The sequence below is a fragment of the Dipteris shenzhenensis genome, chromosome 25 (assembly GCF_047967505.1).
Source record: "Dipteris shenzhenensis isolate YYH24624 ecotype China chromosome 25, Dip_SZ_1.0, whole genome shotgun sequence".
In the NCBI taxonomy this organism is placed as follows: Eukaryota; Viridiplantae; Streptophyta; class Polypodiopsida; order Gleicheniales; family Dipteridaceae; genus Dipteris; species Dipteris shenzhenensis.
Genome location: NC_141620.1, coordinates 17,595,655 through 17,616,047, shown reverse-complemented (window position 1 = coordinate 17,616,047; position 20,393 = coordinate 17,595,655). Strand labels below are relative to the sequence as shown.

General features: G+C 43.7%; 1 protein-coding gene across 1 annotated transcript; it reads right to left on the bottom strand.

The window, feature by feature from the left end:
• Positions 1-1,117: 1,117 nt before the first annotated feature.
• Positions 1,118-17,137, bottom strand: LOC147885534 (uncharacterized). Its single transcript, XM_087396789.1, has 4 exons — positions 16,944-17,137; positions 13,024-13,361; positions 12,670-12,902; positions 1,118-1,545 (listed from the first exon to the last, which is right to left on the bottom strand). Coding segments are annotated over exons 1-4 (645 nt in total). The 5' UTR covers positions 17,017-17,137; the 3' UTR covers positions 1,118-1,544.
• Between the last annotated feature and the right edge of the window lie 3,256 nt (positions 17,138-20,393).

Below are 20,393 nucleotides of genomic sequence, written 5' to 3'. Positions count from 1 at the left end.
GGGGTTCTATTTCCTCTTCTTCCCACCTTCATATCTACTTTACCATCCTTAGATCTCAATGTGGAGAACATCTGCTCTTCCCCCTCATACGATTTCTTCCAAGTGTTGTTGCAATGTACAATCCTCAAGTATAGCTATTTTAGCTAGAATGAGACTGAAATGTATTAATGGCTTAGCTCGTCTTTGGAAATCGGATGTATGGAAAATCCACTCTTACAAGCACTCGATGCATAACATGACTCAAATGTAAGCAACTTTTGTGTTTGAGTCATCTATATGAGCTACTTTGACCTAGGCTCTCTATAGTAACTTCGACCTTGGCTATCTACAGTGATTATAATGTAACTATAGATGTGTTTTACTTATTTGTTGCAATATAATTGTGATGTGAGCAACTTATTAAGCACCTTAAAAATGATATTATTTTGGTAAATCAAGCTTACTTAATGTTTATATCTCACTCACTTTCTCGGTTCACTCGTTTTATTGACTACCTCTCCAACAAGATAGTAACTACAAATCGCAGTTCCCAATTAAAATAAGCAAAGATAAGACACTTGATCGATCAAATTAAGGGTAGTGAACATGAAGTTGCATACCAAACCATTCCATTTTGAATACCCTTAATTTCATTAATATAAGTTCTTGATGGATTTGGAGAAGAAAAAAAGGCTAAAAGAAAATAATGTTTTGCCACAAAATCTAAACCAAATAATTGAAAGCGATAAATAAAAAACCTATAGAAAAGACTACCTAGAGCAGAGGGTATTTTGAGCTTAAAAACACAGAAATGAGTGTTACATTTGATGCATACTTCCAATATTTGTTAGATATGCATTTTCCATGAAGTTGTTTTCCATGTTGCTGCTTCATAACCTGAAGATAACCCAAGGCTGGTCACAACAAAACTTCAACCTGCTTTCGAAACTACTCACTCAAAGACCATTTGTTTTGTGCATATAATGAGCTTCCACATTAGAAAAAGATGTGGCTTGCATTATATGTCATTCTTGTGTGAACGATTGCATCTTTTGTGATGGTCAGAACAAGGAGGGTGAAAAACAAAGTTCCACAGAAAGTATTGCAGCATTTTCTGATCATACCGCATATTCAATTAATTTACAGTGGTAAATCTGCCCAATTTAAAAAAGAGCAATGTTCCTCTTTAAACTGAATATGAATAAAAAATTTTGGAATATGTGATTTCTCCAGCATGAGCTCTATTGACTATACATTATGCAAAATAATATATCCGGAGGTCCTGCAAGAGCAAGGTCTGCCTGACCTGGAGCTATTCGTGTAATGTGACAGGCAGATAGATGGCAGTAAAGAGGTCTTATTGTGTATTCTACTAGCAGTAACATCTACTGCAGTGGTAGTTGTAGGCAAAATAACAACAGCATGGACATTTAAGTCAGTTAGTCAACCAACCCTCTCATCTTGCAGGGCTCCATCATGACAGATGTCAAAGCATGTTATCAAGCCACATGGCATTCATCCCCAAACTCCATTAGCAGCAAACGTTTATATTCGACTCACATTTATCTGCAAACAACAGATTAGTTGAGTTACACAAGATGATCTAACAGCCAATACAGAATGACCCAATCTATGATTGTCATGCTTCTCATTGATTGTAATAAAAACAATAATCTGTTGTGACAGCATCCCTCTCTCTCTCTCTCTCTCTCACACACACACACACACACACACACCCACCCCAGTAAAATGCAAGAGAACATGCAGATCAGGGTAGAAAACAGTGTAGAAATGAAAGTACACATGGAGCTGAAGGAAGAGAGAGAGAGAGATAAGGCAGAGCTCTAAAAATCAGCATAGGAACTACTGAAAGATGGATGAGAGATTCTCAGAAAAAGGCTTTGGGTTCCTTCGCTGTGATAGGAAATGGAAGGGAACAACAGCAGTCAAAACAAAGAGCAGCAATGGAAGGGAACAACAGCAGTCAAAACAAAGAGAGAGAGTCAAAAAGGGCGGATGAGTAAGAGTAACCAATGCAAAAGAGAGTGAGCACTTAAAGCTTGATATGTACAAGAACGTGTGACCAAGGTAGGATGGAACCTCCATAAGCTTAATATGTACAAAGAACGTGTGACTGAGGTAGGATGAGACCTTGCAGACATGGGCCTCACATGTAGCACCTTCACCCGCGTGCCTAGGGAACCAAGACAATCAGGGGTGGTGGAGGAGGGAGAAAGGAAGCTCCAAGGAGAGAAGAAGATAAGGGAGATGGAGGATGGAGGAATGGAAGGAGTCATGTTGGTGGAAGAAGGAAAAGAGCCTTCAGGAGCTCCTCGAGAGTGAGAAGCTTAAGAGAGAGAGGCGAGAGGGAAGAGGCTCAATGCTGAGGGCTTGAGGAAAAATGCACGAGGGATCCTTGTTTTATAGGATTTGAAGGGCAACCGTAGGTAGCACTATTAGAGATACCTCCCTTATGCAAGCAGTGTCAGCTTTGTTCTCAAAACATCCTAAGCAAACATTACGGTCCTCCAACTTCACAAAGGCCTCTAGTCCCTCTGACTCATCAGACTGTCTCTCAAATGTCAGACATCAAAACAGGTTCACCTAAATCTGCATACCTAATCTCGGTAACACTTGGAGTTGTCAACAAGAAAGATTCTCTTGTTTCTGTTAACGCATTCGCTGCTAGGTTTGACTCCTCTGATTCTTGATTGAACTCCTTCCTTCTTTTTTGATCACCTTTTTCTTTCTGTAGTCCTCCACAAAATGTGCTGGCTAGTCAAAGCAGAAGCGTTTCTTCTTTTATTTGCTTCCATTACTTGAATCATCGAATTTGTCGTTTCTCTTCCTGCTGGGCTTGTTGTTGCCAGGCTTGCCTTTTCCTGTGCCCTTGCTCTTGTATCGTGCAACAAAGGCTTTGTCACCAGATCCATCAAACTTCCTCTCCCTATATATACCTAGATGAATCCAGGAACATTCCCAAACATTCCTCTCCCTAGCCTCCTTCTACAGGAGTAGGGGCACTAGCTCTTCGAAAGTAACTGGTGCCACTGTTGCCCTACAATCATGGTTGAAGCAAAAGCCTGGCTATCCAAGCCAAATGTGTTCGTTGACCAACCACTGAAAGCTGATCCCTGGACCCTCACTACTTTCATCTTAGTGATGTCTTCATGTACTAAGTACCCCTCATCCATATGCATGTTATAGAGCTCTGTCTCAAGGTCGAGGATCCTAGCTGCTCATACATGTCCTTTAGAATGGTCCATGCTTGTAACACCGTGTCCACCAGCTGAAAAAGCGGGAGGACCTAGTCATGCCAATGGTTATACTCACATGTCAGCCTTCATACTGCCCATGTGGCAGCCCTGCCATCTGTGTCAGATTGCCCCCATGTGACAGCCTTCCTCAATGCCCACATTGCATCTCTCTGTCCCCTAAGATTCTAACCGTACACCTCCCCCACGTCCTCCTCATTTGTTGGGGGCTCGTAGGTGGGGAGGTGACATATATAATCCCAACACACCAACAAGGCTACGAAACCACTTGAGTTGGTTTACTCAAACATCTGTGGGCCAATCCCTAGGAGGCCCCTTGCCGAATCGGTTTACTTCCTCATCTTCATTGACGATTTCAGTCGGATGACACAGATCTACAAGCTATCAAAGAAATCTCAGGCCTTCAACGAGTTCATGCAATGGAGGGCAAAGGTGGATCATGAGATAGGGAAAAAGTTGATGCCACATTGAACTGATAGGACGGGAGTTTACGTCAACGGAGTTTGTCAAGTATTGCAGAGAAAACGGGATCAAGTGTCAACTAACCACAGCCAAGTCGTCCCAACGAAACGTAGTGGCAAAAAGGAAGAACCTGATGATAGTGAAGGCTACCAGTTGTTTGATCCAGTGAGAAGAAAGGTGGTGACCACCTGGAGGCTGGGATGTGGCCTTTCAGACTCTCCGGATAGTGGAGTAGCCTCATAATTACAGCCAAATGCAGACCTGAAATGTTATGCTCTAGCCGAGATAGCATGACCTCGGATAGATCTGTGGGCATTTTCTCTAAGATGACCAACTTTTGTAATAATTAATGTGCGTAATTAAATGGTCAAGAGAAGTAACTGCCAAGGTCCTAGGTGAGGGCGTAATGGCATTGACTAGATAGTTCTAATAAGGCTAGGGCCTAGGTGCATCTAAATGTGCAAATTGCCAAGGGGCAATTGTTTTAAAAGGAACTCCAAGAGAGGGGTGAAAAAAGGATGCATCTAAGTAAGGGCCTAAAATGTAGACATGTGGCCAGGAACTATCTAGGGAGATGTGGGTCTCAAGGATAAACATGAAGGAAATACGTAGTGATATTAAAAAAGGAAAAAAAATACGTATCATGCCCTTGAGAGTTGGCTGGGAGGATCGAAATATTGCCATCGCCCGTGAGTCTGTTGAGTCAGTGCATCGGTTCAGCATCAGTCAGGAACAGCAGAGCAATTCAGGAGATAATTTATGACACTAGAAAAGTGTTAACACTTGGTATCAGAGCGCAGCAAGGGAGAGTCGACGGGCAGCAAGGGAGAGTCGACGCGCAGCACGATAGAGATCGACGAGTAGGAGATGCAGATTAACGTAAGGCAGAAAGAATTGTCGATCATACGGGTTGCAGTTAGAACCGGTATCGTGAATCGAGAAGGGGCAAAGTTGATCGCGATTTCAAGCGACTGGGAGAACTAAGCGTGACTGTAGTTCGATTCGAGACTTCGTGCAACCGGTAGCAGCGTGAGAAGTGACTTGTCCGTGGCTACAGCAGTTGGGTGCTTCATCGTGCGGCATATACTCTGAGCGCCGATGCAAGGATTTGGAAAGCGATAGCCAGGGGTAATTTAACGTTTAAAAAAAATAAATAAAAGGTACTCGCCCGCAGCCAACAACGAACTGTTGGGCTTTGGATAGCGTGGTGGTTCGCCGGTCAGACGGGACTTCTGAAATTGTGGCTGGAATTTTCGAAGGGGCACCTTATCGCAGGGCTGCTGACAAGGTCTGCGTATCGTCATCTGTGTGGGAAAACGACGACAAGCAGGGGAATACAAAGCAGACAGACGATCACGAGTTGGTGGCATTTTCTTCAGTCGCGTGATGGCAGATTTGGATCCAGGGAGTGTTTGTGTCTTTCGAAGAAATTTCTAAGTACCTGTTAGTTCGTTTTTTTTCCAGCAGGAACTGTCGTTTAATTTTCTGTGTATAAGAAAAGGGGGAAATCCACCAAAAAAAAAAAAAAATCCCTTTCAACAAAATGGAACCAGAAGGGCAGAGTTCAAGGGTGAATCCTAGTGGGTCTAGAGCTCAATCTACACAACAATTGTCATATCACGCAGCACCTACATTGATTGGTAGGATTTCAATATTAGAGGATGCTTTACAGCAGATTATGAACCAGCAGCTTCAGGTGAATGCTGGTCAAAATGAGATCAGGGAGATGGTGCAAGCCTTGTCGGCTAGACCGTCTAGGATTGATAAGGGCAAAGCTCCAGCAGAGCCAGAGCCCAGTGTACATTCCTTAGAGCGCGCAAGGGTCAAAGTGCCTAATATCGCTAATTATAGACCGGAGAAGTACGCTGGTCAGATGACCGAGCGCAGCTCTGATGTGATCGAGGTTTGGTTGCACAAGTGGGAAGAAGCCTTCGCCATTTGTGAGATTAGATCCGATCTAAAGAAAATCCGCGAGGCCACACACTTGTTTATTGAGGCAGCGGATAGATGGTGGATAAAGCAACAGAAGGATCAAGTTGCTCCAACCACTTGGGAAGGGTTCAAAGCTGAATTCAAGAAACACTTTCTCCCACCTGATGAAGAATCCCGAGCTTGGGATGCTTATAGAAATCTTCGTCAGAGGAGCTTGTCAGTGGCAGAGTACACTGACAAATTCAGAGAATGTGTTATGAAAATAACAGACCCTCTCCCTATGTCGGTTCAGTTAAAAGACTATATCTATGGACTGAACGACAAAATAAAAATGGAAGTTCGGGCTAAATATGTGACTACACTAGATGAATCTATAGCGGTAGCCCTGAACTATGAGGATGCCAGAGGTAGATCTGGTGGATTTGTGCAGGCAGGGACTCAGTATGAGTACCCGAGGAAAGGGGGATTTCAGAGGAAATGGGTTTCAAAGACAAGTGTCTCGCAGCCAAGTGGCCAAACCAAGCAGGTGAAGCCGGTTGAGGGACCAACAAAAACAAGTACCACCGTTGGGGTGAAAAGGAAAATAACTCCAATGGCAGCCCGGGCTTGGTCAAAGTCCTCATTGACCCCTGAACAAAAAGAGAAAGCTAGGAAAGAAGGATTGTGCTTCGGCTGCCTTCAGCGACATCAGTGGAAGGATTGTCCACTGAACAAAGATCGTCGCACGGCTAATATGATAATATCTGAATGCGACGTAGAAATGCAGGAGAGTCCCAGTGCGGAACATATGCAGATGCAACTGGCGGGACCTTCTCAGAGGTTAGTACCTTGTTTGTTATGTGTATCTGTTGCTAAGTTAGTGACGAGTGCACCTGATAACATCCTATCTAAGCCCGCAGCAACGGGGTACACAGCCTTCAATGATACGGAGTTAATCAAGATGAAAGGGCAAGTGGCCAGTCATGATGTCATTGTGTTGTTTGACTCAGCGTCAACTCACAATGTGATTAACTCCAAGCTCGTGAAGAGGCTGAAATTAAAGACAAGTCCATCTGACTATGCGTATACAGTCAGGATGGCAGACGGAAGTTCAACTGAAGTATGGGACCAAAGGGTTACCCAGTTGGAGCTTCGGATTCAGGACTATACTGAGAAGCTTGATTTTGAAATGACCAAGCTTGCTCATGCAGATATAGCCCTGGGAATGGCGTGGCATTCTAGTAAGAATCCAGCCATTGATTGGAAAAAGCACGTATATCAATTCAAGATGAATGATGTGCTTTATATCTTGCGAGGTGAAAAAGATATACCTCAGGGACCGTTGGTTTCCGTGATGGAAATCAGAAAGGCTCAAGTAGAGTTTTTGTACCTTTGCACCGCATCGGTAGAGTCGGTGAATGATCCTTCGACTAGCACTGATGTTACGCAAAGTGATGAGATGGCCAAGTTGGCTAATCTTATAACAGAGGAGTTCTCTGAATGCTTTAGGGATGAACTACCTTATGGGTTACCTCCAGAGCGGAAAGTTCAGCATAAGATTGAACTGATCCCGGGGGCAGAACCTGTAAATAGACCTCCCTATAGAATGAGCTTTACTGAAGAGGCGGAGGTGCGTAGACAACTGGAAGAATACCTCAAGTTGGGGCAGATTCAACCAAGTTTCTCACCTTTTGCTTCGCCAGTGATATTAAAGAAGAAAAAGGATGATACGTTTCGCCTCTGTATAGATTACAGAGCATTGAATAATATCACTGTTAAGCACAGGTATCCGATGGCTCGGATTGATGATTTGCTAGATGCATTACATGGAGCCGTGATTTTCAGCAAGATAGATCTTAAGTGCGGCTACCATCAGATCCGGATTAGAGCCGAGGATGTGCATAAAACCGCTTTCAGAAGCAGGTTTGGTCATTATGAGTTTTTGGTAATGCCCTTCGGACTTACCAATGCTCCAGCGACCTTCGTCATGCTTATGAACGATTTACTACGTCCGTATATCGGAAAGTTCGTAGTACATTTCATTGACGATATCTTGATATTCAGTAAAAATGTTACTGAGCATTGTGAACACTTAAGGATAGTGTTCAGTACTTTGAGGAAAGCCAGTCTTTACGTGAATAAAAAGAAAACTATATTGTGTATGGTTAGGCTTGAGTACTTAGGGTTCATAATTACTCCACAGGGGGTAGAAATGGATCCGAAGAAAGTGGCTGCGATACTAACTTGGCCAATCCCTTAGAGTCTGACCGCGTTGCGATCATTCTTGGGATTTGTCCAGTTTTATAGAAGGCATATCAAAGGATATTCCGAAATAGTATCGCCATTGACTGATCTGACCTCAGATAAAGTACCTTTTATTTGGGGACAGAATCAACAGGAAAGTTTTAACACCATAAAACAAGCTGTGGTCTCAGGACCGGTGTTAAAAATAGTTGATCCCCAGAAACCGTTGTTCCTAGAAACCGATGCAAGTGGCATTGAGGTAGGAGCAGTCCTCCTTCAAGAGGGAAGGCCAGTAGCCTTTGAAAGCAAGAAGCTTTCTCCCTCTCAAAGGAATTGGCCAACTCATGAATTGGAGTTGTATGCTGTTATCCATGCTTTGAAAACATGGAGGCATTATCTGTATGGTTCAGAGTTTTATGTGGATGTGGATCATGATACTCTGAAACATTTCTGTAAACAGCCTGACTTGAGGGGCCGCCAAGCTAGGTGGGCAGAGCTCATGCAGGAGTTTAATCTAACGATTCGGTACCGAAGAGGAAAAGACAATAAGATAGCTGATGCGTTGTCTCGCATTATGCACAATCTGAGTTTCACGGTATTAGAGAGTGCTCTAATGACCGAGATCAGAGAAACTCAGAAGGTGGACGAGTTTGTCCAGAGCTTATGGCCTAAGGCTCATGTGTTAAAACCCGGGGAAAATGAAAAGGATGACCTGGCATCCAGAAAAGGCCAAACTTATGCAAGATATACCATAAGGGATGGTATGCTAGTTAGAAATGGCAAGGTTGTAGTACCTGGTCAGAATGATCTCAGGCAGAGAGTCATTCGACAATGCCATGATAGCCCGTGTGCGGGACATCCAGGTGTCGAGAAGACATATGATCTCGTGAAGCGAGATTTCTTTTGGCCAAAGATGAAAAAGCATATTCATGAATATGTGACACGGTGTTTCTCGTGTCAGGTAAGTAAGGCCGAGCGGGTGAAGCCACCCGGACTTTTACAGCCCTTGGAAATACCACTAAGTAAGTGGGAGAGCCATGGATTTTATTGTAGGACTACCTGCAACGCAAGGAGGGTATAACTCTATCCTTGTGGTGGTTGATCGTCTAACCAAGATGGCTCACTTCATTCCGACTAGAGAGTCTATTAGTGCCCCGCAAGTAGCGGAGTTGTTTATTAGACATATATTTCGTCTGCATGGATTGCCTAGATCCATAGTGTCAGACAGAGATGTCAGGTTTACCGGTCACTTTTGGACAGCGGTATTTGAGACACTAAGGACTGAGTTGGGAATGAGTAGTGGGGATCATCCTGAGACGGATGGTCAGACGGAGAGAGTCAACCAGACTTTAGAAGATATGTTGAGAGCATATGTGTCATTGAGGCAACATACATGGGACAAGTGGTTGCCATTGTTGGAGTTTGCCTACAATGATAGGAAACATTCATCTACTGGGTTCAGTCCGTTTGAGCTGAACTATGGTTATAGACCAGCCAATCCAACTATAGTTGGAGTACCTCAGAAAGTGCCTAGTGCCGCGAACTTTGTAGTTCAGATGCGGGAGATGCTAGCACTTGCGAGAGCTAATATCCGTCAGGCTATGGATAGAGCCAAGGTGTATGCGGATGAAAATCGGTCTATAAGAGTATTTGAAGAAGGAGAAAAAGTTTTTCTCAGAATTCCTTCGCACTCGAAGTCGTTGACTTCAGGAGAGTGTGCTAAGTTATCACCTCGATACTGTGGGCCGTGGTTAATTCTGAAAAGAATAGGCAGTGTAGCCTATAAATTAGAATTGCCACAGGGGTGTAAGGTGCACCCGGTTTTTCATGTTTCGCGCTTAAAGAAATTTTTACATGCTGGTGACTCACTAATCGAAGTTGTGGTTTTGTTTCAGGAAATAGAGGATATTGCAAGGCGCAAACCAACAAGAATCCTGGACCGAGGAACAATGCAAATACGAAATCGGAAGATACCCACGGTGTTGGTTGCATGGCATGGTCAGCCTCTATCGGAAGCTACCTGGGAATCCGTATACCAGTTGCGGAGAGCATTCCCAGATTTCATCATCGAGGACGCTGATGCTTGAAGAGGGAAGGAATGTTATGCTCTAGCCGAGATAGCATGACCTCGGATAGATCGGTGGGCATTTTCTCTAAGATGACCAACTTTTGTAATAATTAATGTGCGTAATTAAATGGTCAAGAGAAGTAACTGCCAAGGTCCTAGGTGAGGGCGTAATGGCATTGACTAGATAGTTCTAATAAGGCTAGGGCCTAGGTGCATCTAAATGTGCAAATTGCCAAGGGGCAATTGTTTTAAAAGGAACTCCAAGAGAGGGGTGAAAAAAGGATGCATCTAAGTAAGGGCCTAAAATGTAGACATGTGGCCAGGAACTATCTAGGGAGATGTGGGTCTCAAGGATAAACATGAAGGAAATACGTAGTGATATTAAAAAAAAATACGTATCATGCCCTTGAGAGTTGGCTGGGAGGATCGAAATATTGCCATCGCCCGTGAGTCTGTTGAGTCAGTGCATCGGTTCAGCATCAGTCAGGAACAGCAGAGCAATTCAGGAGATAATTTATGACACTAGAAAAGTGTTAACATGAAATACGTTCCAGGGTCAAAGCCGGATCTGGATCCAAGGAAGAGAGAAAATCTGGCAACAGAGAAGAGGAAAGCACTGTGGTGTGTGAAGACACTGGAAGACTCCGAGAATGCCAAAATCCTGGAGACCAGTTCTGAGGGGGTCAAAAGGTCAATGCGACTTTGAACGATACCTACAATGAACTGCAATCTAATGGCTTAGGCCAAGAAGATCAAGGAGCCATGATGCTTTGAAGAAGGCAAAGGATAATCAGTGGCCAAAGAGTTTGCATACCGAGGGTCTCAGACAGGGGATGTCAATTATGACAAGATGTTTGCTCCAACAGTGCGAATGGAGATAATCCGGCTGGTAATTGCATTGGCAACCCATTGGCCGTGGTCTATCTTCCAAATGGGTGTCAAGTCTACTCTCCTGAATGGAGACCTCAAGAAGAGGCTTACATGAAGCAGCCACCTGGTCTCAGATCTTCATTGACGAGCTGGCCTCTTTTGTGGACACACTAAGTGCTAGTGGATCAACCCTGGCACAAATCCTCATCTGTCTTGCTTTACACTAATAATGCAATGTTGATCTCAGACACAGCTGGCAGCATTGTGACATTTTCGTGAGAACTCGACATGAAGGTCAACCTAGTAAAGCCAAGATAATGACCTTCAGTACCAATCAGGCTCAGCTTCAGTGTGAGGCCTCGCTCTCAGAGAAGAACTGCTTGAGACAATCAAACCTTACGTATACTTGGGATGCATGTCCACGGGTCTCAAGCTTACCATCAAACTGGCAGCACATGCATGCTGGATAGAGGGCACGCACCTTTCTCAAGATGGGAGAGAATGTGCTTTCAAACACACTTCCAACACGTGAACACAATGTCCCTCCTTTTTTACTCTCTAGTCCAACCAATTGTTCTATATGTAGGTGTCTTTTGGGTGCTAGATCTTAGAAACAATGAGAGGGTTGGCTCTAAGAGATTACAAATCATTATGCTCTCTTACATGATCCGACGGAAGAGATGGATTTGCACATGACATTATTTTGGTCGAGTTCAGTGGGACCCCTCCACAGAGATGCCTCATTCCAGATCATCACACCTAGACCCTAGTCAGGCAGTACCGCATGACAAGCATGTGCAAATAGAGATTACCTTGACATGCATTTGAGGAAGATGAGCCCTGTTAGTATGGCCACCGGATGGTTCCAATCACACAGCATGTCTAACAATCATCTTTCCCCATGTCCATACTGGATGCCCCTTCTTGAGTCTGACACAGCAGGAGGTCCACTAGGTCATCCGGGACAACCTATGGCAAGTTTACATTCAGAGGACATGGGTATCTCCTCATAGCCAGATGCAACCAAAAGGGCCTTCTACAAGGAGCATTTCCTCCACATGAGTAAGCACGTATTCATCCAAGCACTTGGTACCGCTCATGTGTACGGACGACAATGAGTCAGCTCAAGCTCTCGTCTCACAAATTCCAAATTGAGGCGGTCACGCAATCATAGCCACGTGACATCATAAAACCTGAGACTCTGTGACACACACGAGCTAGAGACAGACGATTATGTTCTGATGTGATGTCTGATGCACTGCCCCACTTACATGCATATGAGCAGAATCATTGACTACCCCGATTAGAGATGTGCTGCACATTTTTTACATGAGGTCATCCAACTTAGATCCAGAATCATGATACCCACCATATGTCAGAGTCCTAGACAGGCCCTAACTTCTTCACAGGAGAACAAGTGACTGGGGTATGCGAGAATTGTGATCCTAAGTTCCAACTATGGCAGGTAAGTCACAGACATGATACAGGTTCTGTGAACGCCCACGCCATCCGTGGTACCAGTCTCAACGTTAGGCCAGGACACATGATATGGCAGGAACAACTTTAGACACCAGAGTTTTCCTTCCTGTTTTCCTGGATTTACAGTAGCCTATTAGATCTGCCATAAATGCCTCTACTTACACCCTATGGGGATATACTCTCATAATGTTTTCACTTCTTGGTCTCATTGGATTTTTTTGCCTTCTGCAGACATTAAAATCTCTCTCTCTCTCTCTCTCTCTCTCTCTCTCTCTCTCTCAGCACTTCATATATTCAGAACTGTCAACCCTTAGCCAGCCTTCACCAGAAGTCCCTCAAACTTAAGAGTAAGAGTCAAAAGTGAAACCCAAAAACTTATACCATCTGAAGTGGCGAATGATGCGGCGACTGTGCATGCTATTACTGGCTGCAATCGCTTGCTCTAGTGTGGCACAGGCTGCCTTCAGAGTCACATAATCAGCCTCCAAAAACACTGATTTCGTTTCTTCCCTTGGTACATCATCGTTAATCGGGACAACTGTATCACCAGAGCTTGTCACAAGGTTGAGAAGAAAGGAAGGAGTTGACTGATTTCTTAAACTCCGACTTGCAACCTGCAATAGAACAATGAAACACCCACAAACTTTCTTTTATGTCACCTAAATGTAAAACTTTGCTTCAAGGAAAAGTTAAAAGGCTTAGCATCTAATTGTTCTGAATAAATTCAATCTCCACCTGAACATCAAGCCTCCACTGAAATTTCCGATACCATGGTACATTTAGGCATGGATTTGCAATAACATCTCTAATGTCCCCTAATTGTTCTTGCAGATATTCAGACAATGTCTCCCTTGTATTTTGCATAAAATCCAGATCCTCCAGCAAAGAAAGGGTTGCCTCCACTGAAAGATTCAATCGACCCACTGTCATGAAGATTTCACAAAGCATCAAAACTGCCTGCTCCACTGCCTCAACAGTTACCTGCAGCTTGTTAGCTGCATTCTTATAGCCCTTGCCCATACTCCCACCATCAAGAACAATATTGCTTGCAATTTTAGCAAAATCCAGAATGACTGCACAGCCATAGCAAAAAGAAAAACAGCACCAGCTCAGTAACACGTTACTCCAATAAACCTGAATATGCAAAGAATTCTTGTTGAGTCCAAACAACAGTCTGCCCAGACAACATATCTGCGGAGCTCGAAGCAAAGGCATAAAAGCAGAGGATTTCCACAAGATGAAAACAATGCCATGGAATGGAATTCTTTATCAAATAAAATAAAGTTTCCACATGTAGCGAAAAACCAAACAGGTCCAAAAAATTGTGTTAAGAATTGTGCTAAGCAGTCATCCAAAGGTAGTGGTTACAAGTATCGTTATTCAATGCTATGATTGTGCTAAAGTGCATATTGTGCTCTGCACTATCTTCCAATATGCCAGAAGCCGTCCAATTCCAGTTACAAGAAGAATTATCTCAGACACAAGAAGTTTTCTAAACACTGAGCCCAACACGCAGAAAATTGCAGGGCAGGGGCAAACTTGCAGAAATCATTTGCAATGTCAGATTTGGGCAGGCTGCACTACAATTTGGGCATCCAGTTTCTAATGTAGACGGGGCATAATGATGAGTCAATCCAAATATATTAGACATCTCTTGCAGCCCTTCCAATTCGAGGATTGTAAACCAGTTTCTACTCAATTGGAACCTGGCTTCCGTTTCTCCTCCGAAGGTGGGAGTGCCCCATTTGATGCCACTCTTTATCAGCAGGCTGTGGGCTGCCCTATTTACTTATGTCATACCCGGCCTGACTTGCAATATGCCGTTTCCCAATTAAGCAGGGACATGTGCAAGTCCAGCACACAGCATTGGCAGGTAGTGACGCAAGTCTTCCATTACTATCAAGGAAGGCCACACAACATTTGGGATTGTTCTATGTAATCAGTCTTCTCTGGATTTGCATGCATTCACGGACAACAATTGTGCAGGTTCTTACAACCCGAGGGTAACCGACAATGGCAACTATTTCATGCTTGGCTCTTCATGCATTCCTTGGTTCAGCAAGAAAGCGCCCTATAGTTGCTACTTCGACTTGTGAAGCTGAGTACAAGGTAGTCTTCACAGCCACTGTAGAGTGTGAACTTACTTGTAGATCTTGATGTCTACCAGACCTCCTCCACCATGATCTGCACTGGCAGCGAGAGTGCTTTGGTCATTGCGCGTAATCCTGTCTTTCATGTGCGTACCAAGCACATTTACGGTGCACTATCATTATGTTTGAGAGCGCCTGTCAGTTGGTTATATACAATTGTCCTATGTTCCCACAGAGGATAACTCTATTTCAGCGACTGGTTAGCTGCCACTAAACGCAGCGAGAGAGAAGGGAGTTGTAGCCACTAAACGCAGCGAGAGAGAAGGGAGTTGTAGAGCTATGGGCACAGAGCAGAGGAGGAGAGGCGGCTGGAGGGCACAAACCAAGGCACACAACACGGCACAATAGGTGGAGCTGAGTTGGGCCAATAGAGCAGAGGGGCACAATGAAGAGCTGCACGTGGTGAGAAGAGATTTCGGGGCAAAAGCAGCTGCTCTGTAAGGGAAAGGCCGAAAGGCTTGCACTGGAGTAATTCCAGCTGAGTTAGGCCAGTAGGGCAAAGGGGCGCAATGAAGGTCGAGCTGCAGATTGCGAGACACAGATTCAAAGCAAAAGTGTAGCTCTCCTCTCAAGCTACATGATAGGCAAACACTACAATTGAGGTAGGTACAAACACACAAGACCAGGGGCTTTGATACCATCTTGGAGAAGGTGGGAGAGTGTGAGAGGACAGAAGTGCACGTACATACTAACTATACATTACATTATACTAAACAAGATGACGAGTATATACAACTTCACCCCTTAGTTATAGCGTTAGGGTTAGGGTTTGTCCCTACGTCCCTCTCTAGAAGAGTGCAAATTATACTATTTCTAACAATGCACACAATCCACATGCATGCATACTCTTCACAATTCATCCGACAGCATGCACATGCAGCGTCTATGTGTCGAAAGGCATGTAGCCACAAAGATATGCCCACAACACTTCTACATGCTGCCAAGAAGCACACCAAGGCAATTGTAGTACTCCGCTCTCCACTTCTGAACATGTTAAAATCAACCCCAAAGGATCAACACCCAAACATGAACATTGGCGCAACAAACCATTTTGACCAATGGTCATCACCAGGGTAATCCATCCAAAGTGAGATGCCCAGCAGTGCAGCACACAATCTGCACAAATGCCCATGAGACTATAAAACCGTCAAAGGTTAGAATACAAACACGGGGACAAGCATGGTGTTGGCAAGTGCATCACCACCTGACCGTGGATCCTCGCAAGGATCATCTCCGAGCTAGAGATCATGCAAACGCTCTCCCACATAAAACTACGTGTCCCATACCAGGTAGCCCCATTTGTGCACAAATGTCTTTGGGGAGGCCTAGGCATGGTGGACGGGCTCCATCCTAGCTAGATATTCTCAAGAGGCCCCACTCGTAAGAATCCCCGAAATGAGCCAAGGCAGCCAAGGCCCTCACTTATAAAGTCCTAGGGTATCTTAGGTGCCTGAACCCTAAGACTGCCATAACAGAGTAGCTCATGTCCTAACTGCCCCATTGGTTAGGTGACGTGATCCTAGGTTAACCTAACCTCCATAACACGAGCCACGTTATGTCCAAACGTGGACACCACAGATGCATCTTTGCCATTTTACGTTTTCCATTCCCTATCCACAATAACGAAATGACCTATTTTTGCCATTTGACATTTCCCATTCCCTATCCACAAAATGACCCTGTTAAAACAGCAAGATGCACAAATTTCATCAGATTCAAGCAATATATTTGGAATGAATGCCAGCGTTTGGAATATTACAGAAATAACTCTGTTTGGACTCGAAGTGCATTTATGTTCAGCATTACTTGATTTGGGCACATTAGGATTTGTGCAACTTTTCCAAAGTTGAGAATACGTTTCTGGGCAATAATCAGCCTATTCAGTCAATGAGACGAGGTAGGTGTTAACATGAGGTCTTAAGTTGAAGCCTCATTGCGCTTCATAAGTCTCCCTTAAGAGTTTCAACCCTCGGCTCTCAAGTTCTATCAAAAAGTGACCACTGCTAAAACAGCACGATGCACACACAGACATCAGATTCAAGCAGTTTGGGCCAACTTGGGATGCATGTCAGAGTTTTAAAAAGTAACCAAACATGGAGAACAATATTACAGAGGTCACATGTGTTTGGACTTTTGAGGAAATAGTCAGACTCTTTAGTCCGCTTCCTGCTGATTGAAATTCAAATCAATTTGTCAGCAAATTTATGAAGACCAAGAATGCTGCTATGTAAGACAGCGTTCTCTAAGCAATCTGTTCGAAGTCACTAACAGTCTGCTATAATGTAGGACGGCTGCCAGCAGTCCCTATGCCCTACTTAGGAGCTCTGGTAACTGAAAATCATCTTTTACATTTTTTATCAGACAAGCTCATTGCCATCGTCCTGCGTCACTGTCCCAACACCTCTCTCCTTGGACTCCACAGTAAGAATACTCTGCTGACGATCCTATATTGAATTTGGGTGTTTCTCAAGGGGTACAAGAATGAAATTGACTGGATGGAAATACCTGCAGGAGAAGCAGAGAGCAAGAAAGACGCTTCAGGTCGAATAAGAGCTGAAGGAGGAGCGGCCTCTGCCATCGCCACGCGCTACTACTCAGCTATAAATAAGTCGTAAGTCGTAGGAACATAGAAGAGTACACTAGCAGGAAATGCTTGTCTTCCATCTCCGTTTTCCTCGGTTTTTACTAATATTGGAAGTCCATCAAAATATTGTTTTCATAAGCTATCAATCTCTTCCTGCCGCTTCAAATAATAGGATTGGAACTCTTCACTATAGCAAAGTCTTAGGAGCAAGTCCATCACGGTTAGGAATTCAAATAAGTATTTCCCTCGAGAGTAAGGTCTCATTTTGGAGCCACCCTTGTAGCTTTTAACTTTGGATAGTGTGGTGAGCCTGTGTTTGGCCGAGGTGGAGCCAGTCCTTGAAAGATTTGACCTGGGTTTTCTTCTTAGTGAGTTTACGTTTGCTCCATCAGTGGAGGAGCTCATTTGTTTTTCATCGAGAGAGTTCCTACTTTGGGCAAGCTTCAAGCTTTTTTGGCATACACATGTGATGTCCCAATGGAAGGATATACTACTAGGTTTATGAGGCGAGGATTCCTTTTTTAGGTGCATTTCAGAGGCCATTCCGAATGACATCTTTGATCAATCATGCTTGTTTTTAGGTGCAACAGTGCTAGCTATACCGTGGAGTCTTGCTTTTACCATTGATAAATTTTTGTGTAGAGACTATCAAGTTTTGGTCGACTTTCTAGGGATGCCTACATGGATGGGAAACTCTCTAGAAAGGGTATCATGTGCCTTGGGAAGAGTATTGGTCATTTTGTCGTCACCTATGAAGGAGTTTGGCACAAAGCACACTTGGATTCCTTGGGACCATGGACAACCTATTCCAAATTACATCGAAGTACAATTATCAAATAAAGTGACAATCACTCAATCTGTTTAAGAAAACTAGGCATTATGCTACAAGTTGTCCTAGTAGGGAGGAGAATACAAAGTGTGCAAGGGGTGACAAGACGGTTGAGGTCGAAGAAGAAGGTCCGGTGGGTTCTACAATGCCTCAATATCCTTCTTAGGACATGCAAACGATGAAAAGACATCTAGTGGATCCAAAGCCCTCTTGGAACAAATCAAGGAACATGCATGCGTCTCGGAAGGTATCTAATGAGAATGTTACATGCAGCGAAGATTTGTCGAGGACAATCGAAAGGATAGTAGATGCAAAGTCGCATGTTTTGAACTAGGTAGAAGAACTTTGGAGAGTTGTGGGGAGTAAAGGTCAGGTGTAGACCGACTTATATAATAAGAAGGTGGTTGTTCCTAGTTCAAAACTGTATGCCATTGGTGAAGGATCAAAGGAAGCAAGTGGGAGTGACCCTATAGCTAGGGGACCTAAGCCAGAAGGTGGTGGTCCAATAGAGATTGTTGATGGTGCAAGGGATGAATTGAAAAGGTTGCTTGAAGAAAAAGTGCAAAATAAGATGCCGTTGGAGGAGAGTGGTTCGATCATGCTGGTGTCTAAGGAAGCCTCAAAAGGAATTAAGAACATGGCTTGAAATGAAGGAGGTGGGAAAGAGAGAAGGTTTAAGTTCCTTCATGATGCATTCAAAGCGCTAGTTCAATGATAGGGGGAAAGGGAAGTAGTCCGTGTCTAATTTCATGGGTCAAATGTTTCTATGATAGGCAAAGCAACAAGGTTGTATAGCTATTGTTAGAAGTTGGAATGCCGAGATTGTACTATTGCAAGAAGTGAAATGTGGGGCGATGAGGGTGTTTGGCTAGCATTTAGTCAGTTGGCTATGAAGCTTTTATTAGTTTCCCTGTGAGAGGCAAGGGTAGGGCTATTGTGCTAGGGAAATGACTGATGAAGGGATAAGAGTTGTTTTTGGATCAGTTAAGCCCAGTAGGCTCAATGAGTCACCTATGAAATGGATTGATAGGGAGTCTGTTATTTGTTATTTGGGAGCTCCACTTAGTGTGGGCATCACTTTGAGGAAAAGTTTTGATTGGGTCAAGGAGAAGATATGGTAGAAGGTAAGGTTGTGTTTTGGTGTTAACTTGAGGTGGAATCCGAGAGTTCTAATTGTGAAGCATGTATTCGCTGCAATTACCACCTATTCGGCCACTATTTGGTAGTTTAAAAAGAGTCATTGGCTTGAAATTGAAAAGTTGTTGAGGGCCTTTCTTTGGTCCAAGGAGAAGAGAGGTGCAGATGGCATTACATCCCTTGGGATACTATGAAAATTTCAGAATCAAGTGGTGGATTGGGTATTCTTGACGTTGAGAAAAGGAACACTGCTTTGATTTGTAAATGGAGTCCCAGGATTTTTCAATGTCAATCTCCATGAGTGGAGTGTGTCAAGTGGTTCTTAGTTAGAATGGAAAAGGTAAAAGAGTTGGTGCATGGAAGGATATGGGCTAGTCTAACTGATTGTGTTCCTGGTTTTTGATTAACATTGTATCTGATCTTATTGTGAACTTGTTGATGCTTGGAAAGCTTGTAATCAATTGATGCTTTGGAAGGGCAAGAGGATGCTAATTTTCTTAAATGTGTTGGGTGGAATTGGGTTGTGATTATTCAAGGTAAGGCTTGGATTGATTTGTGGTCTGCAAGTTCGACATATAACAAGGGGGTTAAGATATGGCTTCAATTGTGGGATAGTAGAGGAGAGCTTGCTAGAGAACTGTGCTATTGGTGAGGGAGAAATTTGATCTTTCTATAGAGAGGTGGCTTTGTTAGAGGGTTTTTTGGACAAATATATTAGAAGGGTAGCCAACTAATTGTATCTCTTCAGGTGGATGGAGGGTGAATCAGTGGAGCTGGGACTCAACAGGGTTTAGAAAAGCACGTGCTGCTAGGGTAGTACATTGGAATTAAAACTTAAGAAGATCTCCAAAATGGTGGAAGGAGAGAATTCTAGATTTGTCACGGTTAAGACCTGGCTTCAATTGTGGGATAGTAGAGGAGAGCTTGCTGGAGAACTGTAATGTCAGTGAGGGAGCAATCTGAACTTTTAGATAGACTTGGCTTCCACTATGGGCTAGTAGAGGAGAGCTTGGTGGAGAATTGTGTTACTGGTTAAGAAGGCAGTTAAGACCTAGCTTGATCGTGGGATAGTAGAGTAGAGCTTGCTAGAGAATTATGCTATTGGTGAGGAAGAAATTAGATCTTTTGGATAGAGAGGAGGCTTTGGTAGAGGGTTTTTTTGACAAATATATTGGAAGGGTGGCCTACTATTTGTATCTCTTCAAGTGAATGGAGGGTGAATCAGTTGAGGTTGGGCGCAACAAGGTTTACAAAAGTGATTGCTAGGTAGTATATTGGAATTGATGGGTGATCGATCAATGCTTGGAATATTAAATGAGAAGTGAAACTTAAGAAGATCTTTTAAATGGTGGAAGAAGAGAATTCTAGATTTGTGGAATGTTGGTCAAGTAGGAAATGCTAGTTT